This window comes from Lepidochelys kempii, chromosome 14, assembly GCF_965140265.1.
Source record: "Lepidochelys kempii isolate rLepKem1 chromosome 14, rLepKem1.hap2, whole genome shotgun sequence".
In the NCBI taxonomy this organism is placed as follows: Eukaryota; Metazoa; Chordata; order Testudines; family Cheloniidae; genus Lepidochelys; species Lepidochelys kempii.
The window spans coordinates 37,054,917-37,080,128 of NC_133269.1; the positions used below are offsets into that span (position 1 = coordinate 37,054,917).

The 25,212-nt window shown below is 49.2% G+C and overlaps 1 protein-coding gene and 1 long non-coding RNA gene across 3 annotated transcripts in view; both read right to left on the minus strand.

The window, feature by feature from the left end:
* Positions 1 to 13,268, minus strand: part of LOC140898388 (uncharacterized) — a 43,576-nt gene extending 30,308 nt beyond the window's left edge. The window contains exons 1-5 of one of the 2 annotated variants that reach the window (XM_073312160.1): positions 12,344 to 13,268; positions 9,407 to 9,494; positions 8,730 to 8,856; positions 8,059 to 8,172; positions 6,590 to 7,693 (exon numbers count right to left, since the gene is read on the minus strand). In XM_073312160.1, coding sequence (XP_073168261.1) covers positions 6,590 to 7,693; positions 8,059 to 8,172; positions 8,730 to 8,856; positions 9,407 to 9,430 — 1,369 coding nt within the window. In that variant the 5' untranslated portion in view covers positions 9,431 to 9,494; positions 12,344 to 13,268. Of the gene's footprint in view, positions 1 to 6,589; positions 7,694 to 8,058; positions 8,173 to 8,729; positions 8,857 to 9,406; positions 9,495 to 11,441; positions 11,642 to 12,343 lie in introns of those variants that run through there. The other variant, XM_073312159.1, reaches the window with a different exon arrangement.
* Positions 13,269 to 15,489: 2,221 nt separating this feature from the next.
* On the minus strand, positions 15,490 to 23,752 carry LOC140898418 (uncharacterized). The gene is made up of 3 exons (XR_012154979.1): positions 23,650 to 23,752; positions 22,269 to 22,311; positions 15,490 to 17,200 (listed from the first exon to the last, which is right to left on the minus strand). It is a non-coding gene; the product is annotated as an uncharacterized lncRNA (long non-coding RNA).
* Between the last annotated feature and the right edge of the window lie 1,460 nt (positions 23,753 to 25,212).

Consider the following 25,212-nt stretch of genomic DNA (forward strand, 5'->3'; position numbering starts at 1 on the left):
AGGAGACCCTGCCTATCCCTTAATGCCGTGGCTTATGAAGTCATACACGGGGAACCTTTACAGCAGCCAGAAGCAGTTCAACAACAGGCTGAACAAGTGCAGAATGACTGTTGAGAGTGCTTTTGGCTATTTAAAGGCCCACTGGTGCTGCCTATATGGGAGGCTGGAGCTGGCCGATGACAATATTCCTATGCTTATAGCTGCATTCTGTACGCTCCATAATATTTGTGAAGGGAAGGGTGAAAGTTTCACTCAGACTGGACCGTTGAGGCTCAGCGCCTGAGGGCTCCATTTGAACAGCCAGAGACCAGGGCTATTACAGGGGCACAGCGCAGGGCTTAAGGCTCAGGGAAGCCTGGAGGAAGCAATTTGAAGTTGAAAGCCACTAACCTTTGTTGCTATGTCCGGGAGTTCAATGCTTGTAATGCTAGGAGGTGATTGCGCTGTGGTGGATGGGGGAAGGGAGGGTCCCAGGAAGAAGTGGGGTCCCAGGACGGTTAAAGATTTGTGTATGTCCAGGTATCATATGCAACCTTGTTCTTTGGAGTAGAGTGACAGGGCATGTGCGGAATGCAGCAGGTACTGCCTGGAGCCAGGATGTTGATAAGAGTGTGTTGGCAGTATGGGTGGGGGGGGGAAGGAGCATGGGAAAGAGTTTTGCGACAGCAGCTGCAGGGGCGGGTGGGAGCAGAGCTGCTCGGTTTGCAGTCCTATGAGCACCTGCAGCATGTCCGCTTGGTGCTCCGTAACGTTTTTGAGCTGCTCCGTGGCTTCTTTCTGGCCTGCCGCATTCTCCTTTTGGTCCCTCTTCTCGCTGTCCCACCATTCCTTCAATTCTTTTTTTTCTTGTTGTCTTCCCTATTTTTCTGTGGTCTCTTTCTAATCCTGTGCAGCCGTTCAGCCAGCGATAAGGAAGAGGGAGGCTGGGCTCCCAAGGTCAGATCTGTGAAGCCAAAATGCACCATTTTACAGAAGCACTATTGTTTGCAACACAGAGAGCACCGAATCAGGGTTTAAAAACACAGCCACTATTCACATACCTGTCACTGACTGGCTGACCCCAGGCAAACAACATGAGCAACAAGACCCCCAAAATGGTGAGTAACCATAGGGGCATGGGAATTCAATGTTCCAGGACAGTACTGTGCAATGGGCACATGTAGAATGACCAGATGTCCCGATTTTATAGGGACAGTCCCGATTTTGGGGGCTTTTTCTTATATAGGCATCTATTATCCCCCACCCCCGTCCCAATGTTTTACACTAGCTATCTGGTCACCCTAGGCACGTGGCTCTTGGGGAGAGTCAGCACTGTAGGGGGGCATTAAAATCATTACTGTCCCCACATTTTCCACAGGCAGTCTTCATTATGGAAGATATCTTGCAGCTGAGGGTGAGCAGGGAATCAAGGGAAGGTCTTCTCCAACACTGCGTCTTCTGCCCTTGCCCTTATGCGGCTTGCTTGTGTGCAGCAATGCCTCCCCTCCCCCTCCCCCCGCACCCCCCCAGCGATGGCTGAGTGGTGCGGGAACAGTTACCCTTAATGGGGCAAGAAACAAAGCAACTCTGCCAAAGAACCTGCGGCAGTGGATTGCCCAGTATCTCCATGAGAGTTTCATGGAGATCTCTGAGGTAGATTCCCATGAAGTGAGGGAGTCCATCAACACCCTGTTCTGCCGCTTTTCCTAGGCATGTGGTGGTAAGCGCATCGCACAGATGCAGGGCAGGCTTCTGCAAATCGCTCCCACAAGCTCAGCACACAGACACAAGACGGCCTTCTCCAGCCCTCCTACCCGCCAACAACTCACTTCAGCGATTCCCAAAATCAAAGCCACTTACCAGGGGCCTCCTGTCCTGTTTCCGCCTCACCAAACTCCAACCGCTGTGACTGGCTGGCCACCTCCAGGGTAGAGAAGAGCTCGTGGCTTCATGCATCTGTGAACGAGTCATCCTCTGCCTCTGCGTCCCCCTCCCGCACCACATCCCCGTCCATGATTTTCTCCTGGCTCAGTCCACTCTCGACTGTCCCCTGAGCCGCCAAAGTATCCGCAATGGTCTCTGCAGTGGTGGGGTCGCCGTCAAGTATCACATCCAGCTCTTTGTAGAACCGGCAGCTCACGGGCGCAGCACCAGAGCGGTGGTTTACCTCCCGCGCCTTGTGGTAGGCGTTCCGCAGCTCCTTCACTTTGACCCTGCACTGCAATGGCCCCTTTCTGTCATGCATCGCGAAATCTGCCCATAGGTATCATAATTCCTACGGCTGGAGAGGAGGAGAGACTGGACAGTCTCCTCTCCCCAGATGCTGATGAGCTCAAGCAGCTCGGCATTGCTCTAAGGGGGGGGGGATCACCTGGTGCATGGAGCAGGCATGGTCACCTGGACATATACGCTGAGACCACTGCACGCATCACCGAGCAAACAGGAAGGGGACTTTCAAAGTTCCCAAGGACTTTAAAGGGTAGGGCTGATGGTTGGTCACCTGAGGGCAGGGCAGTAGAGTTCAAACCGATGACCGCAGAGGCGAGAACAGGCATTGTGGGACATGACTGGAGGCCAGTTGCAATGGTGTAATCGCCACGGTATTCACACTGACACCCCGGCACTGTAGCCCGGCGCAGAAAGCCGTACGCCTCTCATCGGGGTGGATTTTTCACTGCACTGCAGCTGCGCAGTTTCTGCACACAAAGTGGCTTGGCCGTGTGTGCACCTCTGCAGCTGGAGCGCAAAAAGCTGCTTTACTGCACAGAAACTTGCCAGTGTAGACAGACCCTTCGTCTCTAACTCTCGGAGTGCGTATCCAGCACTCGCCCTCAGTGTTTTTGTGGCTAGATACTCGTCATTTTCATTGTTCTAAGAACAAGAAAAATCTCACGACAAAGGCTAGGGAAACGTGAAAAGAAAATCAGAAAGGACTATTTTGGAAAGTGATCATTTGTCTTTTGAAGTCCTCAATAAATCCGAGCTCCATCCTGTCAGAATAATTTAATATCAAAATACATGACAGAACAGCCTTCACCAAAAAGAGAAAAACCCACAATCCAGGGTGGGCTACAAACCACTTTCTCATTCATGAAGTGAAATCCCAGAGAATCTTAAGATTCAAAATCTGGAGAACAAATTTGCCCATTTCCTTCTGAACAGGCCAAACCTGCTTTACTCAGCACTGCTGCATTATTTGGCTCTGTTATTGACAAAAGTTTTAAGCATCATCGTCATAAAAGAAAGAGGAAAACAAGACAAACCTAACCAAAAACTTCCTGTCTACAAATGATCTGGATTTGGCTGGAAGAACTCCAGATGCCACTTTACCAATAGATGGAGGCTGGGATTTGTAGACCTGAATTTATGGGGGCTAGTTTGTTATGGCTCACCAGTGATCTGATTAGAATAATTTAGGTTCGTGTCCCAATTCAGGCTCCTAGGGGGTTAAAGAACATGGATAGTCTACATCAGGAGCGGACTCTTGGGGTGTGTGGCCAGGGCACTGACACTGAGGGCAATGCCAGAGTTTTAAGATCTTTATTAAAACAAGTGAAAAAGCAATCAAAGCTACAAGGCACAGAGTCACAAATAAGTAATACAATTCTAAAGTTCCTGGTGGTAACATTCCTACTCTAAAGACTATTTAAGGTGGCATGCTCACACCCTTCCCTGAAGACCGGGTAGCAGAAGACAGAGGACCAGCCTTGTCTCTGGCATGCCTGATAGATTTGATGGTCTAGGTCTGGGATGGCCAACCTGATCCTGAGAAGGAGCCAGAATTTACCAATGTACATTGCCAAAGAGCCACAGTAATGTCAGCAGCCCCCCATCAGCTCCACTCCCCCACGCCCCCCCTACTCCCAGCGCCTCCCAATCAGCTGTTTCCTGGCACGCAGGAGGCTTGGGGGGAGGGAGTGGGAGGAGCGAGGCATGGCAGACTCAGGGGAGGGGTGGAGTGGGGGCAGGGCCGGTGGCAGAGCCAGGGGTTGAGCAGCGAGCGCCCCCCGGCACACTGTAAAGTTGGCGCCTGTAGCGCCAGTCCCGGAGCCAGTGGCTGTACAAGGGGCCGCATATTAAATTCTGAAGAGCCGCATGTGGCTCCGGAGCCCCAGGTTGGCCACCCCTGGCCTAGGTGGAGGTCAGGACCGGATGATGAGTAGCTCTGTTGCCAAGATGAGTGGATAGCGTAATAGAAGGTATACAGAGTGAGGAACGAGTGACCACTCGGCATGGTTGTTTGCCCTTTTATAGGGTCCTCACAATGGCATGAATATTCATAGCCGTGCCCAATCTTCCATGACCAAATCTTATTTCCTCACCCAGATAAATCTTCAGGTACACTTATTCTATAGGCTAAAATATTGTGACATATTCATACATAAATTCATACATGTTAATATTGATTATCTCATCCCTGAAACCATTAACTTTGACATTAATCATAACTTCCATGTTCTGCTGCGATGCACCCTGTGGTTACCGCTCTGTTCCAGACTTAAGGTAAACACCTACGGTTCCTCATGTGATTCTCCATTCAGTTCCCCCAGAGACAAAGGGGTAGCCAATAGGACATTTATCTATGCCAAAGGTTGCAATCACTTATCCTAACTGACTCAAGCTAAAATTCCTCTTACAGGATACAGGCCTGTAGGCTCCTTTGCATTACAGCCAGCTACTCGGAGTAATATACACTGAGATTCGGTATAAACCAAACTCCCTGAAGATAACAATATAATCAATCAAATCAATGAAGAAAGCACTCTAGGCAATATAGCAAGCTAGCAAAGTAACCTCATGGGCTACAGATTTAAGCTCAGACTGTGCTTTGGGGTTCACTTGAATGTCCCCTTCAGGAATGTGACATTTTCTTCTCCAGCCCTCAGGGGCCTGATTGAGGATCAAAGAAATCAAAGCGTGAGTCATAAGCATGGTGGGAAAGGACACACATGAAGGTGGAGGGGTAGAAAGGGAAAAGGATAAACTCTCCACGACTTGGGCAGAGAAGATGTGTGAGGTTGCTGGGTGAGGAGGGAATCCCCGGACTCAACCCATCCCTATCAAACAACCCAGAAGGTAAAACACCACGTTATTTTACTATCCCTGCTCCCGCTTTTTTAGACTCTATTGAATGCTGGTGTATAAGGGAGAAACAGCACAAAAAATCAAATGCTTTTCAGCATAACCAGGAGCAATGTGAGGATGTCTGGGAATAAGACAATCTCACTGCAAAGGGGGCACTTAGTGACTCTAACAATCACTTTGCTAATGGGGGATTGAAATAAACCGCTAAGGGTCAGTCTAGACTAGAAAAAGGGTGGAGGAACAAAGGAGATGCACTAGCTGATCCCAACCACTTTTCCTGCCCTAGATAGACACTCAGAAGATGATATTATCACTACCAAATTATTCCCTCCCTGGAAGGCACAGATTTGTCTCAGGTCACCCCGCAACCTGCTGGCAGAGTTGGGAACAGAGCTTATGTCTCCTGAGTCCTAGGCCAGTGCTCTATCTACTAGGCAACACTGCTTCTCTCTCAGAGGCTGATGCTGCTGTAGCAGACGTGGGAAATCCAGGCTTCCAAGAAAAGACCCTGTGGAAATCAGTCTCTGCTAATGCTGCTGTCTGAATGCAGAGGGGGCAGGGAGAAGGGGCAGATGGGGAGAGTGATAAGAGGCAGCACCTCTTTAACCCTGTGCTCTCCCTCGCCTCTTATCCCATGATCCCCAAACACTCGATAGCCCCAGCACCCAGCTCCACCAGCCTCAACCATTCAATCCCCAGTTTCCTCCCCATAACCCATCACCCTGGTCCCTTAACAGTGGATCCCCCAGAGACCAGCACCCTGGGGGATTCAGGGAGGGGAGGAGTTACCATCCCCCTGGGACATTCCCCCTGCAGGGAACAGCTCCAGGTCAGTGGGGGAGCCCACCCCAGGGGCTGGTGGAAGATGGGGAGTGTGGAAAGGTGTCTATGGTGAAGGTGGGGCCTGGCACAAGTGTCCTTCTCAGCTCCATGGCAGGGGGATCCTGGCTGGGAGGGGAAGGGAGAGGGGGGAAACTTCAGCCAGGCAGAGGGAGCCTCTGGAGGAGTTTCTCTCTCTCCGTTCCCCCACCTGTGGCCCATCAGCTCAGCAGCCAGGGCTACAGCAGGGAGGAGGGGCTGATGGGGGCTTCTCCTCCTCTGCCTGGGGTTTGCTTAGACCCGGCAGAGCCAGAAGGTCACTGACCAGCTGCTGCTCGGCTGCTGCTGTGTCCTCACCCCAGCGATGGGCAGCTGGATCCTTGGGAGCCAAATGCCCCTGATGTGTGTGGGAACAAGGAAATGGGTTGGTCACCACGGCCAGCCCTAGTCAGGGCCCTGAGAGAATTTCCCTGATGTGTGGAGGAGTCTCCGATGTCCAACATGGTGTTAGCTCCACTTGGAGAATTTTCCACACTAAGAACATCTCAGAGGTTTCTTCTCTGTGCGGATTTGCAGATGCCTGATACTCCAGGAGCACCAGATGAACCTTCCCGCACATTCACGGTCTCTCTGTTGTGTGGATCACTGAAGTGTGAAGTCAAATTGAATCTTTTCCTGTAGCCAAGCTATTTCTGGGGTCTCTCACCCTTGTGTATTCTCTGATGTTTGGTGAGCTCTGAGCTCTTACTGAAGCTTTTCCCACAGTCAAGGCATTTATAAGGTCTCCCTCCTGTGTGGATTCTTTCATGTTTAATAAGGTATGAGCGCAGACAGAAAGTTTTCCCACAGTCCAAGCATTTATGGGGTTTCTCTCCTGTGTGGGTTTTCTCATGTGCATTAAGGTTTGATTTGAAACGGAAAGCTTTCCCACAGTCCAAGCATTCATGTGGTTTCTCTCCTGTGTGGGTTTTCTGATGTGTAGTAAGGGTTGATTTCAAATTGAAACTTGTCCCGCACTCAGGGCATTTATAGGGTTTTTCTCCTGTGTGGATTCTGATATGATTAGTAAGAGCTGAACTTGCAATAAAACCTTTCCCACACTCAAGGCATTTATAGGGTCTTTCTCCCGTGTGGGTTCTCTCATGAGTTAAAAGTGCTGAGCTCTGACTAAAACCTTTCCCACACTCAAAGCATTCATAGGGTCTCTCTCCAGTGTGGGTTCTCTCATGTGTAATAAGCGTTGCACTCTGACTAAAACCTTTCCCACACTCAAGGCATTTATAAGGTCTCTCTCCTGTGTGGGTTCGTTGATGTGTAATAAGCGTTGCACTCTGACTAAAACTGTTCCCACACTCACAGCATTTAAAGGGTCTCTGTGCTGTGTGCACTCTCTCTTGTATAATAAGTTGTGACTTCTGAATTAAGCTTTTTCCAGAGTCCAAGCATTCATAGGGCTTCTCTCCTGCGTGGGTTTTCTGATGTGTAAGAAGGTTTGCACTGAAACTGAATCTTTTCCCACAGTCAAGACATTTGCAGGGTTTCTCTTCATTGTGACTTGTCTGCTTGACTGTGGTTTCCTTGGGAGCCTTACATCCTCCGCCACGTTCAGTGGATTTATCCAGTTGCTTCCTGGGATAATTTCCCAGCTGCATCTCTGATCTGTGTCGATCTCCCCAGGCATTTCCCTGCTCCAAGCACTGGGAAAAATTCCCTTTGGCTCTTCTCAAAAACCTCTCCTGCGGTTCCACTTTCTCAGGACCTTCCTGCTGCTGAGTCTCCTCCTTGTTCTCACTCACTGTCCTATCACCTGCTGGGAGAGAGAGAATCCAGACAGGAGTCACTGCCTGTGCCGGGGAAAAAGGACGGAAAGGGGAATAGCAAAGAGGGAAAACACCACACAGTGACTGCTGGGGAGATGGAGACATTGGATTCTGCCTCCACATCCCACCCAAACACTCCCAGGGAAGCAATGTCAGGGAGGAAATTCCCGACAGCTAACAGGATGGGTGAGAAGTCGTGAATGATCTTTGCCTTGATGCTATGACACCTACTGACTGCAGCCTTCACCTGGGTGAGATGGGACAGAACTGAGGGCTATTGGTCACAGCAAGTTTTTGGGAGTCCCAGCTTTTTCCTTCACTCACCAGATGTTTATCTGTTTCCCTTATTCCTCACCTGTGCAGGTGCCTCTCGGGCTCTCTCTTTTCTCGGTGGCTTGGAGATCCGGGACCCATGGTTCTTCCCCTCTTTCCAGCTGGGCAATCAAGTCAGGTTTGGGAATGGGGAATCCTGGTGAGCGGTGAAATCAGGCAAGGTCAGGGTGTATGGAGTCTTGGTAGAGTATTTGTCACAAGGAACATTCCCTGAGTTTAACCCGACCCTACATGGGATTGTAGCAGCTCAGACCCCCTGGGAGCAGCAGACATCTGGAAGGTAGGGGGGTGTTGCCACTCCCTCACTAGGAGTTCTCAGTGTAGATGCGCTCTGGGGACTTGCTGACACACACACAGTTCGGGTGTTAAAGTCCTGTCTATTTCCAAGCCATGGATGGAGCTAGTCCCAGGAAGGAAGGTGAATGGTGTGTGAAGGAGAAATAATACAGAGTGGGCAATACCCTGCTTCTGGCCCCTTGAAAGCTGGAGAGATGGGAATGAATTAGCCTGTCCATTAGGTTTCTGAATCCCCTGTTCCCTAGAATGGGGTGTGGAGATAAAGGGTCTCTCACACTGAAGCTGTGGATTATGCGACCCTCCCCCTCCAATCTAACTCACCAGGGAAGAATCTGACCAAAGTCAGATATGCATATCCCACAGCTTCTAATAACTGAGGGGACGGGTATCGCTTACCCAGCGAGGTCACTGTCTCATAATTCTCCTGCATGACGTCCCTGTAGAGGGCTTTCTGAGCGGGGTCCAGCAGAGCCCCCTGCCCCTCGGTGAAATACACAGCCACCTCCTCGAAGGTCACCGGCATCTGAAACGTCAATTCCCACACTCAGCGCCTGCTGCCCCAGCCACAATCCCGCTATTCATGGGGGAGGAGGCCCAGAAAAGCAAAATCCCACCCCCACCTGGCTCAGAGCAGCCAGGAGTCTTCATGGGGTGGGGAGAAGGTAAGAGCTCCTTGTCCCCCCCAGCAGACGGAGCAAGGCAGGGTCTTCTCATTTCCCACTCGCCTGCCAGCCACAGGCTGATACGGGAAGCAGAGCTCTGAGCCAGGGACAGGGACAGGAATCCCGACAGCTTCCCTTTTGATTTCAAAGCAACCTTTGGCCAGTGGGTTCAGGCTCCAGCACTGGGAGTCTGGTCAGTTTTCCCAGCCCTGCCCAGGGTTTTTTTTTTCTGTTTCAGAAATGGGAGGATGTTCCCAGCATCTGAAAATGGTTTGTTCAGAAAATCAGGCTCCAAATTGAACGTGTCCCAGCAGGTTTATCACACGCTGTTCCCTCCCTGTCTCCCCCTGGGGGTTTCCTGCCCCTCCTCCTCCACAACAAACCCCCTGCAGCTCCCTGAAAATCCCCTACCTGAGCTGGCTCCATCACAGCCATTTCCCTTCCCTGTCCCCTGGAAGACGGGACGATCTGGAGTGAAAAGTGGAGGTGATTCCTCAGCCTGTTGGGGCGAGACAGACAACGGGGGAGGTTTCAGAAGGGGCTTGAGTCCATTTCACACCCCGATTCCCCCCAGGCTCCCTCCCTGCAGACAGACGCTCTGGACTCTGCCACGCTGGGAAAACCCTCAGTCACTTTATCACAACACAGACCCAGCCCCTCCCACCAGCACTGAACCCCCTGAGACACTTTTAAACCCTCCCAGGGACAGAGTCACTAAGACAATGGCTAGAAAAGAGCAGAATCAAAGAAGCCACTTTGGGGGATTCCCCCTGACATTGGCCCCAAGCTGGGACTCCAACGGGGCAGGACCTGGCTTTTCCTCTGTCAGCTCCTTCACTTGTTCCCAGGAGAGTCAGGCTGCCCAGGGGTGATGCAGGGAATGGATCCGGGCAGGCCTGGGAGCTGGGATCCTCCCTCCCCACTTCTTGCTCCTGCTGCCCCTTTTGGTCTCACCATTCCCCTTCCCATCTCCTTCCTTCTCCGCTCTGCCTGGGAGAACTGGGGACTGTCCCGTTCCCAGGGGCGCTCGCTCTCCAGTGTGAGCCTGGCTGTGTCACTGAGGGCAGCAGCTCGGGGACCCGCAGACTGACATGGAGCCCCTGCCTCTCCCGTACAAACTCACCAGCAGGTCCCTGAAAGGGGCCCTTTGTTCAGAGTCACTTTCCTGCCCGGCCCCAGCCCTGTCCCCCGGGTCTCTCCCAGTCACCTGCAGCTCAGGGGCTGGCGTGGGCAGAGCCCGGGGCTGCTCCTGGGGGCTGACTCCAGCCACTGGAGAAAGTGTCCACCTGGGCTGGCCACAGAGGGGCGTTAATGAAGGTTTGCCTTTTGCACAGACCCCGCTGGGGAGCAGCGGCTTCACAGTCTGGGCTCTCAGGCAGAGGAGGCAGCAGTGTCTGACCCAGGGACCTCCACTCAAAGGCTCTAATATCACGAGCAGAGAGAGACACGCACCCGCCTCCTCCTCTCCCTGAGCAATAACCGGAGCCCTCTGGTGGCTGCAGCTAATGACTGAGCCTCCCTGTCCTGCCCCTGCAGCCCCCAGGGACAGGCAGGCAGAGAGGCTGATCCCATCGGCCCATCCGCGCTCCCCCCCTGCCAGCGTCAGCAGTGACTCCGGTCTCACACCGGCGTGGCCGAGATCTGACTCCTGCCCGGAAATGGGGAGCCCCGAACCCTCAGGAGACAGACCCCAAAATCATGAGTGTGTCTGAAAATCATACATTGGGAGCAGGGTGTCTGTGTGTGTGTGTGCAGGGAGGGTGTCTGGATATTTGCCTTGTAGCTTCTGAGCCCGTAGGTGGAAGCCCCCTCCTCCAAAGCTTCATTGACTAGTTGCGCTACAGGAATTCCCGTCCGGCTGGTGAGTGGGGCAGCCCCACCCCCTCTCCTGCCCCACGGGGTGGGTGAGCTGCCCTTATATCTCTCCCGCTCATTTTCCCCGACCCCTCCCTTCTCCAGCCAGTCTGCTCTTGCTCTCAGTCTCCCCCCCAGCCTCCCCTCCCCACATCCCCCCTTTCCTTCGCAGTGACCCCCCCAGAGTTGCCTTCTATTGCAGCCCTGTTCCCATCCGCCCCACACGTCTCCCCTGATTGCCCTGCATCGGCCCATCCCCCCTTCAGCCACGCCCGCCCCCATCCCATCCTGCTCCCTGCATCCCCCTTCACCTCCGTCCTGCCCCATGACACAGCCCTTCCCACCTGTAAGTCTCCTCTTGTCCTCCCACGCCGGGTCCCTCTTCAGACCCCTCCCGGCTACGCCCACCTAGGTGTGTTTGTCCCAGCCCCTAGCCCGGCCCGGGTTCCCCCCGCCCCGCACACGCCGGGGGCTGGCGGCAGCTTTCCCGGGCCAGGGCAGGGAATCGCAGCCGGCTCCGCGGGGAGCAGCCCGGGGCCAAACCCGCCCCCTGCAGCCCAGGGGTGACCGGGGGGGAGCGGGTCTCTCTTACCTTCCCTCCGAGCGGGGCCCCCCGGGGCAGGGGCCGGGCCGGGCTGGGGGCTCTGCCCTGGGAGAGGCTCCCGGGGAGCAGCGGGCAGGGCCCGGCTGGAGGTTCCCCTCTCCCGGCTGCAGCCCGGGCTCCGGGCTCCCAGCACCAGCCGCCGGGGCGCAGGGATCTCGCCAGGAGCCTGGGGTCCAAGGGTCACTGCACCCTCTGCGATTTCCTTCCTGCTACCCGGGAATGAGTGACCCTAGTATCGCTCCCACCCACCTGCTCCTGGGTCCTAGCGATATCCCATGCTCTGCGCTTTGCCTCTCTGTGTCTGGCTTCTGTTACACTCATAGACTTCAAGGTCAGAAGGGCCCATCAGGATCATCTAGCCCAGGGGTTCTCACGACCAACTTTTTGATGGCCTCAGAGTGCGGCCAGCAGCTTTTGGGGTGGGTGCTCTGATGGTTTTTCCTAAAATACGTAATTACCTTTAAGAAAAAACAATAAATATGCACAGAGGTAAGCGGGGGGGGGGGGGGGGGGGGGACAGGACAGTGGGAAACTTTCCTGGTTTATACACTGCCCTGTGGAATGGAATAGCAGAAGGATCTGAGTCCTCGCTCCCACTCCTTATACCCAGAGGCCTGCTTGATCTCGAGGGCTCCCCTTCCACTCTCCTGTGTCCTTGTAACCCTTGCTACCCGGGGTTCTTTCAACCCAAAGCTCTTGGTAACTTTTACTCTGTGCGAGGTGGTGTCAGGAAATAAATCAGAGAAGACACGGCCGTCCAACCGATAGATGGCTGGCACAAACAGGACAACACAAGAGTGCTTTCACTTAAAGCTAAACTTTACTTAGTCTCAGACACTAACACACGTCCGCAAAAGGTTTGTAAGACACCCCCAACCCTTGATAATTACCAGAGCTGAGTGTGGCTCTCAAATGGCACAGCAGCAGGCTTCCGGAGGCCAAATCTTCCATATCTTCCATCTGTCGGTGGGGACTGCAAGATGTATCCAGAGGGAGAGTCCAAAAAGAGTCCAACTACCTCAAACTTTCCCCCCTTATTTATACATTAGTCATAGAATGACATGTCCCTTAAAGAAAACTTGTTAAGTAAGTAGTTTCAAAATAGTCAAGCAAGAGGTTCCTTCTGATTGTCGATTAACCAGGTGTGGGTTTTTCCAGAGTTTGCAGCCTTGAGGCCCCAATAGACATTCCTGGGGCACATCCTGCTCTTCGAAAATGCATGTATCAGCCACTTCAACACAATTCTTATCAGGAAGGACACTGGGTCAAGCTGCCCTTTCTGTGGCACCCAAAACTCCTCCCTCCCCTCCTGCCTTGGTCAAACTGAGAGTGCTGAATGGCCAATTTACAGCCTGCTGACTTGGCTGCTTTTAGCAATAAGCCATAGTGGTTTCAGGCACTTTACTGGTTTGCCAAAGTCTCCCCGTACACCCTGAAAAGGCTGGGCCCAGGATTCCTGAGGGGCTCGACACCAAACCTTGTGATCACTCAGGACAGGGGCTAGGCTGTCCCCACTCTGGGGTACTTTCTCCGCTCTCCCTCTTCCGTGACCATTGTATATAGTTCAGAACAAATGCAATTTATTAAACAGCAGCTAATAAAAAAAATTCAGGAAAAAATGGGAAAGGTTAAAGGAAAACATGTCACCCCGCTCTGTGGGATGACCCACAAACAGCGTCTCTGAGATGCCAGGGCAGTTCACAGGCTGTTCCTCACATGTCCCAGGCCTCCTGCCCAGGCCCTGGCTGTGCTGCAGGGATGCTGGGGGTCGGACACATGCTCTGGTGGTGGCCTCACGCCCTCAGGCTCTAGGTGACAGGACCCTTCTTCCCAGTGTCCCCCCCACCCCCACTGGAGATAAGATCCCCCTCCCAGTGCAGCCTGCAAGGCCTCTTGGTTGGGGGCATCTTCCTGCACCGGGCCCTCTGCTCACATCCCCCTCGCTCTCCCCAGCTGCTTACTGCACCCGGCTCCAGACTGCTCCAGCCCCACCTCCCCTCTGCCTCAGCACTGCTGCTGCTCTGCCCCCAGCTCAGCTCCCTGGGCTGCGCCTCCCTGCTTCTGGCTGGTGCTGCTCTGCTCCCAGCCCAGCTCTGCTCTCTCCTTAGCGCCTCCGGCCCTGCTCTGGTCCCAGCACCGCCCTCCTCTCTCCTTAGCGCCTCCCGCCCTGCTCGGGCCCTGCCAACTCCAGCTCACACAGAGGACAGGACCCCAGGCTCCTGACTCCCTCATGGGCCTGCCTGCCCTGCAAATGAGGCTGACCTGGAGCATTGGCCCCTGCCCATTGTCAGTCTCCGAATCTTGATTTCTCGTTAGCCCTTCCCCTTTCTTTTGGAAGTAGGAGAGAGCCAACCATACCCCCCCACTAAATTTCAGTAAGGGGCTCACTGTCCCCTTACCCATAGACAAATCAACATCCCCCTCCCCAATATCTGGGAGGGAGGAAGGGAGGGATAGCTCAGTGGTTTGAGCATTGGCTTGCTAAACCTAGCGATGTGAGTTCAATCCTTGAGGGGGCCATTTAGGGATCTGGGGCAAAAATTGGGGATTTGTCTTGCTTTGAGCAAGGGGTTGGACTAGATGACCTCCTGAGAACCCTTCTAACCCTGAGAGTCTATGATTTATTTATTGCTAGCTAGTAAGGCTGCTGCTGTGAAAAGTGGTATTTGCATGCTTGTTTACATTTTTCACAGCCTCTCAGCTAGCTACATGGGTGGCCAACTTGGTAATATTTAAAAGTCGGACACTCCAGCAGGAGTGCCAGAACCTCCCCGTCCCGCCTCTTCCCCCAGAGTCGCTCTGATACTTTTTCCTAAAATACTCAATTACTTTTAGGAGAATGTGCAATAAATATGCACACAGGTAAGCGGGGGAATGGTCTCGCTATTGTGAGGAACTTTCCTGGCTTGTGCATGGCCCTGGTGGAATTGGCTAGCGAAAGGATCTGAGTCCTTGCCCCCTCCCCCTTTACCCAGAGACCTGCTTGACCTTGAGGGCTCCCTTCCACTCTCCTGTGTGGCAGAGTCCTTGTAAGCCGACAAGGCTGGGCCCGGGATTGCTGGGGGACTCGACTCCCAATCTTGTTTTGGTCACTCAGGACAGGGGTTAGGGATATCCCAGATCCAGGGTTCTCTCTCCGAACTGGATGCTTCAGTGTCCTCTTCCCTGACCATTTCATAGAGTTCAGAACAAATACAATTTATTAAACAGCAACTCATAAAAAAAATTAAGGGAAAAAAGGGAAAGGTTAAAGGAAAACATGTCACCCCGCTCTGTGGGCACGGGGGAAGCACAAACTGCCATCTCTGGAATATAAGGGCAGTTCAGTCCTCACAAGTCCCAGGCCTCCCTCCCAGTCCCTGGCCGTGCTGCAGGGATGATGCAGGTCAGACGCATCCTCTAGCATGGGCTACTCAGGCTCTAGGTGGCAGAACCCCTCTTTCCAGCAAACCCCCTCCCCCCTGTCAGGGTTATGAGTCCATCCCCAAGTGTCGCCTGCAAGGCCTCTTGGCTGGTGGTGTCTCCCTGCACTGGGCCCTCTGCCCAGGGTCACCCCACGCTCTCCCCAGCTGCTCACCGCCCCCGGCTCCGGACTCATCCAGCCCCAGCTCTTCTCTCCCTCAGTGTTGCTACTGCTCTGCCTCCAGCCCAACCCCCCACTCAGAGTTTCTCTCTATTGCAGCCCTGTTCCCACCTGCCCCATAAGCCTCCCCTGATTCCCCTGCATTGCCCCAACCTCCCTTCAGCACCCCCATTCCCTTCACCCCCTCCTGCCCCTTCATACATTCCTATTCCCCCCTTATCTGCCCCATCATCCCTTCAGTACACCCCATGCCCCCATCCCATTCTGCCCCCTGCATACCCCTCCTTCCCCTCATGCATCCCTGATCCCCGCTCAATCCCACTTTAGCTACACCCCCCATGCCTCTTCAGCCCCCTTTCAGCTCCCCTCTGTCCTCCGTCCCCCCCTGGTGTGGCTGTCCCAGCCCCCAGCATGGTGCGGGCCGGCTTCCCATGCCCTACACATAATGGGAGCTGCCAGCCACCGGCAAGAGAGCTAATTAATTCACCCCCAACAAGAGATGGCAGCTATGTCTGTGGGAGAAGCTCAAAAAAAAAAATGCCTCTCCAGGTGGATTCAGTCTCCTTCTGCAGGAGGCTGGCAAATGGGAATTACCAGGCAGAGGGGGTTTCCCTGGCAGGTGAAAAATTTTCCCCATAGACCCCTAGAAGAGTCTGAAAAGCTGAAGAATTGGCAGCTGTGGTCTGAGCATGGGCAGCAGGTATAATAGGCCAGGGGAGGTTAAGCAATGGTGATTGAGGCATGAAGGGACAAATGAATCTTTAGCACATCTGGCAGGTAAATATCTTGCGGTGCCGGCTACAACAGTGGCATGAGAACACCTGTTCTCACTTTCAGGTGACATTGTAAACAAGAAGCCGGCAGCATTCTCTCCCACAAATGTAAACATATTTGAGTGATTGGCTGAACAAGAAGTAGGACTGAGTGGACTTGTAGGGTCTAAAATTTTACACTGTTTTATTTTTGATTTGTAAATTTGTAAACGTAAATGCATATGCCTAAGGATGGCCCTGAGGGGATCCCAGCAACGGTGGCTGGTGACCCTGGGAGAATGCTTTAGCCCTGGATTTTACTTCTTAAAGTTAAATTCACCCTATCTGAATCCTGTTATACCTGGTGTTTGATGTGTAACCTGTTGGTCTTATTGCTTCACTCACTCTCTCTTCAATCTTAATTAATAAACTCCTATTTGTTTTCACTAAAACTATATCTCAGAGCTGTGATGTTATATTGGGCCTGATCCTCAATTGAATCAAACAAGTTGGTATTGTCCCTTTTGGGACAGCTTACCCGGGAATTTCTTAGTGTCCAGTGGAAAGGGGCTGGACACTGCAGAAGGACACGTCAGAGGAGCTGGAGGACAAGGTTGCGCCTAGTGTTAACCTGCAAGGCAAAGTAAGGACTGGCAGAGCCCTGGGGAGTTTGGGTGCAGAGCTAAAAGGCCTGGAGGTGACAGGGAACTGACACCCAGTTCAGCAGAAGCACGTCCCCCTTGCGCTGAGGCAGGGGAGTAACAAGGAGATTCACAGTCCGGGGTATTGGGATGGTGCTGAATTATTTTGAATTACTGTGGATGTTAGGGATGAATGTGGTGCACATGAATGTAGTTTGGCTTGACATGTTTCAATTTGCTAGAGGATTCTGGGAGCAGGGCCTCCTTAGCATCAAACGGTTCATGTGGAAATTCTCTATTCTGTGTGTCTGTTCTATTACCAACCTTTGTCAGTCAATATGCCAGCTCAACAGGTAAAGAAATCGTATAAACATGAGATCAGTGAGCTAGGCACAAGCTGACCTGGGGCAAAATGACCAAATGACCCCTTTGGAAAGCATCATGCTGACAGCTTGAGTGAATGATTGATGAGAGCGTAAATGTGGGGTGATGTCTGGTTGCTACCCCTTCTGCAGTCCCTTCCAAAGTTTTAATTAGGAGAAAATTAGTAATAGAATGCCCATAAGGCATGTTTCAAGGACATGTGACTCCTCTGAGAGCAAAAGGTATAAATGTTAAGCAACGTAAATTAGCTAAAGAGGAGGAGGAGAGGAAGAGAAGAAGAAGAAGGGTTCCCTAATTAACATCTGAAGAGGTCTATGACGCTGTAAGAAAGAGGGTCCCAGGGTAGCCAAGTCTCTTCCTCCAGGGAATCCTTGATAGACCCGGTGCCTGAGAAGAGAAGACAAGAAAAGAGAGAAGTCCTCATCTAGATCAGTAGCTATACCTGCTTTGCTAGCCAATCAGAATACTGTGTGGGGCCAGCATAAGTACTGAGGGTTTTTGCTTGGAGAATTGAGGCTCACTAGGGAGACGTGCATTGTATAACCTTATACTGCTTGTGTAATTCTTCCTCAAATAAACTGTTGTGCATGAAGTATCCTGAACCTGACTTGTTTACTGTCCCGCTAAACATTCTGCCCAGTTAAAGATCCATTTCAACATTTGGTAGCAGAGGATGGTTACCATGCCAGTGAATAAGTCAACTGTTTCTGAACTGGTTGGATAAGTTAAATATTGTCTTAAGATATTATACTGGCCAGGGAACTGAGGACTGGATAGAGCTTGGGACCAGATTGGTTACAGATTATTGGGAGAGAGGGAAATACACAGGTACGCAGGGCTGTATTAGTGCTATCTTTGAGTCTATGATGTTCTGCAAGTGCGAGCAAGGCGGGTTTACTCTGGAGGACAAAGGGGGTGCCCTGAAGCCTCCACCTATGGTTGATGAGTGCTTGTTAAGACAGGTGTTTAAAAGCTAGGGGTCCGATCCATGTTTGACTGATGCAGTCTCTACACTGCATAAGAAAGGTTTGAACAACTTGTTGTTGGGCTATCAAAAGGGTTACACACCCAAGAAAGCCCAAACAGCAGCACAAGTCACCTGTGCTATGTCTCAGGCTGTAAATAAGCTCACAGAAAAGCACCATGCCTGTGAATATGAAAAGGAACTTTTGGAACAGGAATTGGAAAAACTAAAATTGCAAAATGAAAACCTGACGCGTGATTTGCAAAGTGCTGTAGCACAGAAGGTAACTCATGCCCAGCAGACAACAGCTGTAACCCAGACGTGGCAGGATTTGGAGGAGAGAATAAATATACAGGTGGAGGAAGAGGAGCCCCTTCCAGGGCCTCCGGCAGCTCAGCCAGTAATGGTAGAGCAAATGCCTCAGCCTCCATGGCAAATACAAGAGGAAGTAATTCGTCCTCTGGCCGTAACTGAAAAACAGGCACTGGCTAAACAACTTGGCTCTTTCACTAAGAGAACGTGTTTGTCTTGGCTGTTGGGATACATGGTTAGAAAACATCTAGATCTTGTAGATTTAAGAGAACTGATAATAACCTGTGCTGGCTCTACGGAAGGAACGGCGTTGTTGGCAGAAATTGCGGCAGAGTTAAACGAAGATGACAGAGACGGTGCTAGCCGGAAAATGTCCCGATACTTTCTGACCCCCTCTGAATTGAGAAGAGCAGTTTTATTGATCCATCAGAGGGAAGAGGAATCTGTTCTGGCTTATTGTACAACATGGTTGTTGGTATGCTCTCTGGTTGAAATCGAGGAGAAATAGGTGATGGATTTGATCTTTGATGGTTTAAGGTGTTCATAGGATCTTGGATGGATTTAGATCAGACTGGACTGATCACAGCAGCTCGGGAGGCAGAAAGGGTAGTAAGTGGAGCAGGTGGTTCTTCTTGGAAGATGGTTAGTGAGGCTTCCTGCAGCTATTGGGAAGGCTGTAATGGCTGCACCCACACTGACATGGGGCATGGTAGTTATAATGAAATAGGACAAGGCCGAGGACGGTACGGTAGGAGATGTGGAGTGTCTAGTGGGGGATCACTGTGAGCTCAGGTATGGGCTCAGCTTCAGGAAAGGGGGGGCAGATATAGCTCATCTGGATGGCCAAATTCTGGAAACTATTAGCTACTTTAAGTGATTTGATGGCAAGGACTAGATCACAGTTGACGCTGCAGCCATGAGCTAGGGCTGGTGAGACCATGGGATCAGATACAGGAGATCTGCCGGTGAGCTTTCATGGCTTGTTATCCCAGGAATTGGCTCAGATGGATGTGGCAGCTTCCCATCAGGGTAGCCTCACATCTCAGTAAAAACGCCTCACCCTTAGCAACCTCTGTCCCCAAGATTGAATGTTAGTAACCACATTACAGCTCCACATAACTGGTAGATGTGGAAGTGGGGACAGAAGGAAACATATAATGGTTGCTAGCATTAATTAATGCAGAAGCGAAGGCAAGTTTAATTAAGTCAGTGCAGGAAGATGTGCAGAGAGGGTAAATGGTTTCTTTGTTTGGATTCCACAGCAAAGAAGTAAAAGGGAGCTTACTGAAACGTCTGCTATGGGTAGTAGATCAAACTAAATTTTAAAGAGATACAGTGGTTTGTAACAGCGTGACTGAGGACGCTGTATTGGAAGTAGATGTGGTACAATGGGAGAAGTGGATAATTAATTTGGTCAAAGGCTGGTGCTAGAAAAGAGAGAGGGAGACCGTGAATGAGCAGGTCATTTCAGAAGGATTAAGAAAGTGGGAAATTTGAATGGGAAGGCATGGAAGTGGCAGTAAAGATAGTGGGGAAATTTGTAAAGTTAACTCCTCAGTATTCCTACCCAGTAAAAGCTGTTCCCCACATAAAGAAACTGTTGCAGAATTTAAAAGCACAAGGGCTAGTAGCAAAGTGTCAAAGCCCCTACAACTCCCCAACCTGGCATGTACGGAAACCAGATGTCAGATGGCATCCCACGACTGATTAATTATAAAAATTTGTAAATCTACAGTACCTAGGGTCCCAATTGTAACCAACCTTACAACTGTAATGGCCGGTGCAGTGGCCAGGGCTAAATGGTTCTCTGTACTGAACATTGTTAATTGTTTCTTTGCTATGTTATTAACCCCTTTGAATTAATAACAGGCTGAATTATAAGAACTCCTGAGTTCCTGTCAATACCAAAGAAACAAATGCCTGAGCAGGTACAAAGACGATCTGGGTAGCAAATTTGGTGCAAACACTCAAGAAGATTTGGAGAGAAAAAAGATCAACACAAATAAAAAGAAGATCAGAAGGAACAATTGGCATATCAATGGAACACAGAAAACACAGTGATGCTTAAAGAATTGGTAAACAAAGGTACAATAAAACCTAGATAAAAGAAACCCTTTCCCATTAAGTACGTGGCCAGAGATGTGCAAAAACATTCTGATCAAATCAAATGATACTTTCCAAGATTTATCAATTTTCAAAATAAATGCATAGTATGTACTAATCACTAAGGCCCAGTCAGAGGCCTTGTGTGTTTTGTTTTTGTTTTGGCATGTTGACCGATGAATTTATGGAAGCAAGAAGTATGCTGTGGAATTTGCTTCGTTTTAGTGCTTGTGGGCTTGTTGGTTATGTGATTACTGAACCTGTCTGTGCCACAGGACTCCACCTGAAGAATAAGCCAGAAGATTAGTTGATCAAATTTTAATACAATGAACACCTTTATTGGGGGTCCAAGCATAAGAACATAAAAATGGCCAGATTGGGTCAAACCAAAAGACCATCTAGCCCAGAATTCTGTCTTCTGACAATGGTCAATGCCAGGTGCTTCAAAGAAAAGAAACAGAACAGTCAATGATCAACTGCTGCAGCCCTTGTTCCTCATTCCCAGCTTCTGGTAAATAGAGGCTAGGGACACCATCCCTGCCCATTTTGGCTAATAGCCATTAATGGACCTGTCCTCCATGAATTTATTTGGTTCTTTTACAGAAAAACAACCACAACCCACAAAAAAACAAACAAATGAAAAAAAGGAACATCCTGTGATAGTCTTGGCCTTTGCAACATCCTTTAACAAGAAGTTCCACAGGTTAACGCTGTGTTGTGTAAATAAATAAATATTTCCTTTTGTCTATTTTGGACCTGCTGCTTAGTAATCTCACTTGATAACCTCTGGTTCTTGTGTAACAAAAGGAAGTAAATAACACTTTCTTATTTACTTTCTCATCATCAGTCATGATTTCATAGATCTCTATCATATTCCCCCTTAGTCGTCTCTTTTCCTAGCTGAAAAGTGCCAATTTTATTAATCTCTTCTCATATAAAGTTGTTCCAGACCCCTGATCATTTTTGCTTTTTCTGTGTCTTTTTCCAATTCCAGTATATCTTATTTGAGATGTGGGCATATCATAGATTTATATAAAGGTAATAATATTTTCTGTCTTATTATCTCTCTCTTTCTTAATGATTCCCAACACTTTTAGCTTTTTGACAGCTGCTGCACATTGAATGAATGTTCTCAGGGAACTATCTACAATAATTCCAAGATCTCTTTCTTGAGTGGTAACAGCTAATTTAAATCCCATCCTTTTATAGGTACGGTTGGAATTATGTTTTCCAATGTGCATGACTTTGCATTTGTCAAGACTGAATTTCATCTGCCATTTTCTTGCCCAGTCACCCAGTTTTGTGAGATCCCTTTGTAACTCTTTGCAGTCTGTTTTGGACTTAACTATCTTAAGTAGTTTTGTATTATCTACAGATTTTGCCACCTTATTGTTTACCCCTTTCCCCCCAGATTATTAACAAATATGTTTAACAGTACTTGGCCCAGTACAGATCTCTTGGGGACACCACTATTTATCTCTCTCCATTCTGAAAACTGACCCTTTATTCCTATTCTTTGTTTCCTATATTTGAACCATTATTCATTCTCAAAAGGACTGTCTCTCTTATCCTATGACAGCTTACTTGCTTAAAAACCGTTAGTAAGGGTTCAAAGGTTTTCTGAAAATCTAAGTACACTGTATTCACTGGATCATCTTGTCTAATGCTCCCCTCAAAAATTCTAGTAAATTGGTTTTCACTATAGTTTTTCAGTTGTAAAGACAGATGCAAAGAATTCATTTAGTTTTTCTGCAATGACCTTGTCCTTCTTAAGTGTTCCAAGGTATTAAAGAAACCTTAATCACTGGTTGTGTAGCAGGCTTCTTGCTTCTGACGTACTTAAATATGAAAGAAAAATCCCCAAACCAGAAAGGAGCCTCTTGGGTTAATTCTCTGAAGAAAAGTTTTGAAAGAGCTTTTGGAAAGTCTAAATTCCAGTCTTGGGGTAGATAACAGGACGGATTTGATCAAAGTCCCAGCCAAAGTAAACCTGACTGTGGGCAACAACTTGGAACCAACCCCTGCAAAAGTGCTGGAGAAAAGTCATGTTGAACTTATTTCTCTGATAATACTTACTTTTGCAGTGTTTATTTCACTAGGATCAGAGGGAAAAGGAAGGCTGGAAAAAAGCAACGTAAAAGGAGATAAAGACATTTCTATCCAGACAGCCGATTTTCTAGTACAGAAATCTGAAAACTCTATTACAGGTTTTTCCCAGGATGCCACTTGGAACTGGGGTACCACTGAGCCCTCCTAATTCACTAGTCTGGGTTCCCTTTTCATAGTAATGCTGCGCAGACCGCCAAGCCTTCCCCAGACTTCGGACTGCGCTTACCAGCACACATACAGGTTGAAATGCACCCAGCTGAAGCTTCATACAGAGGCTGAGCTCTGCATGGGGGACTCAGCTAAGGAACTGCCCAGCTACTCAAGTGCACAACCCCCCTCTGGGGAATAAAATTATCATGAAGTTCACCCCCTCCCTCAATGTGGAAGAAGATATGCAACAGCTTTTACCCCCTCCTCCCCCCACCATTATGAATTTACACACTGGTTTTAGACAAAACAAAAATGAGTTTGTTGACTACAAAGGATAGATTTTGAGTGATTCTAGGTAGTAGCAAACAGATCAAAGCAGATTACCTGATAAATAAACAAAACTGCAACTTAACATGTTAAATAGGTAGGATATATATTAGCAAATTCTCACCCTGAGTGATAAACAGGCAGGCAGATTCTTAAGGCACAAGCTGCCTTGACTTTGTAGCTTGGGTTTCCCAAGTTTTTATACACAGGCTAGAAATCTCTCTAGCCTGGGACTATCACTTCTCACCATTTAGTCTTTTTCCTCAGGTGTTTCCAGGTGTGTTGTCGTAGGGAGAGTGAGGTCCCCTCATATCAGGGTTCCCTTCCCACTCTGAACTCTGGGATACAGATGTGCGGACCCACGTGAAAGACCCCCTAAGCTTATTTCTACTAGCTTAGGTTAAAAACTTCCCCAAGGCACAAATTCCCTTCCTTGTCCTTGGATGGTATTGCTGCCACCACCAAGTGATTTACACAAAAATTGAGGAAAGGGTCACTTGGAGTCCCTATTCCCCCAAAATATCCCCCCAAGCCCCTTCACCCCCTTTCCTGGAGAGGCTTGAGAATCATATACCAACTAATAGGTTAACCAAGTGAGCACAGACCAAATCCTTTGATTTTTAGTGTTCTAAAACCCAATCAGGTTCTTAAAAGAAGAACTTTATAATAAAGAAAAAAGTAAAAGAATCACACCTGCAAAATCAGGATGGAAGGTAACTTTACAGGGTAATAAAAAGATTTAAAACACAGAGGACTCTCCTCTGGACTCAGCTTCACAGTTACAAAACAGGAATAAACCGACCTCTTAGCATAGGGAAAATTTACAAGCTAAAACAAAAGATAATCTAATGCATTTCCTTGCCTTACTTACAATTTTTGTAATTTTAGATGGTTCATTTCAGGTATGTTTTCAGGAGTTGTTGTGCCTGCCTGGTCTCTCTCTCCGTCCGGAGAGGGCACAAACAAACAAACCCTCCCCCGCCACACACATACACGACAAATTTGAAAGTATCTTCTTTCCTTATTGGTCCTTTGGGTCAGGTGCTAACCAGGTTATTTGAGCTTCTTAACCCCTTACAGGCAAAGATTCAGTACAGCTGCCCAGGAGGGATTTTATGCTACCCTTCTCTGTATGTATATGACACCTCATGGTGTCATTTCCCCCCTTTTATATCTTCTCCCCGCTTGCTGGAAAGCTCTTTTGCTGTGACTTGGGTCAAGCAGTTCCTATTGTGTGCTGATAGCTCTGAGAGGTTTCTATTGTCCACAGTTCCTGGGATAATCCTTCTGGTTTGTACATTTGCTCAATAAGCCATTCACATTGTTTGTCCTTTTTACTGTTGTACCCGAAAGGCTGCTGGTGAGTGTTTTCAACCTCACAACAGGTTTCAGTAACAGATACATCCCCAAACATTATAACTTCACACACTACGGTAGCACACACAATCCAATGAGATATTAACATCTAGCAGATCAAGACTTTTAGAATGCTACCTCACAAGGCATCCTATGTACAAAACACATCCTAATTATATAACAGAAGTAAATAAGAGGGAGCCAGGGTGTCACACTCTCCATAACTCAGTAAGGGATATCAAGTTGCTAAGCCCGGTAAAGTGTATAATAAGGTGGAAGAGTTGGATGTGGGAGACAGGGAAGTCTGGCACTGTATAGTAAAGGAATCAGTTTATCCCTTTGAAGCTAAGAAAGATACTCAAAGGATATGGATAACTCATGTAACGAACCCACATAGAAACACATGCTTTGTTCAAGAATCGATTTCTAAACTATTAACGAAAGGGTAGCAAGGGACTTTAGAAAACATATGTTAGTAGTTCAGAGAGAATATAATCCAAGTAGTAAAAGATGTTGAAGGACCTCAAATGTAAGAAATTGTGTCCATGAATTGGGGACCCACGAGTCCAAAGTAATTGATACCAGAATTGGGAATTGCGGAAACCAAATATACCATATGGAGACACCCCTCAGACAGACCAACCCGCCATCTGGGGACAGGACCCCAAGAATGTATAATTCAAGGGGCCTGGTTTGAAAATGAAACAAAAATTCCAGCCAGAGGTATAAGATCAGCTGTGAAATTGTATAAAACCACCGAAAATGTGGAGATATGTCAGTGAAAGTGTGATTGGTGTACACAAAACACACATTCACTGGGGCATGATAATGAATCTGTATTTAAATTGGAGCCAGGAAATGGGTGGGTAATGGTAAAAGGACATCGTCATGATACCCAATTCAAGGGATGGGAAGTGTCCAGACAAAAGTGCCCTGAAGGTCAGAAATGTACTTTAAAATGCCATACCTCATATGGGGGTAATCTACAATACAGAGAAGGAAAAACATGGGTTAGTGTAACCAAATTGACACAAGAACATCACAATGTAACTAACCATTCCCCTGAATGTATGGAATG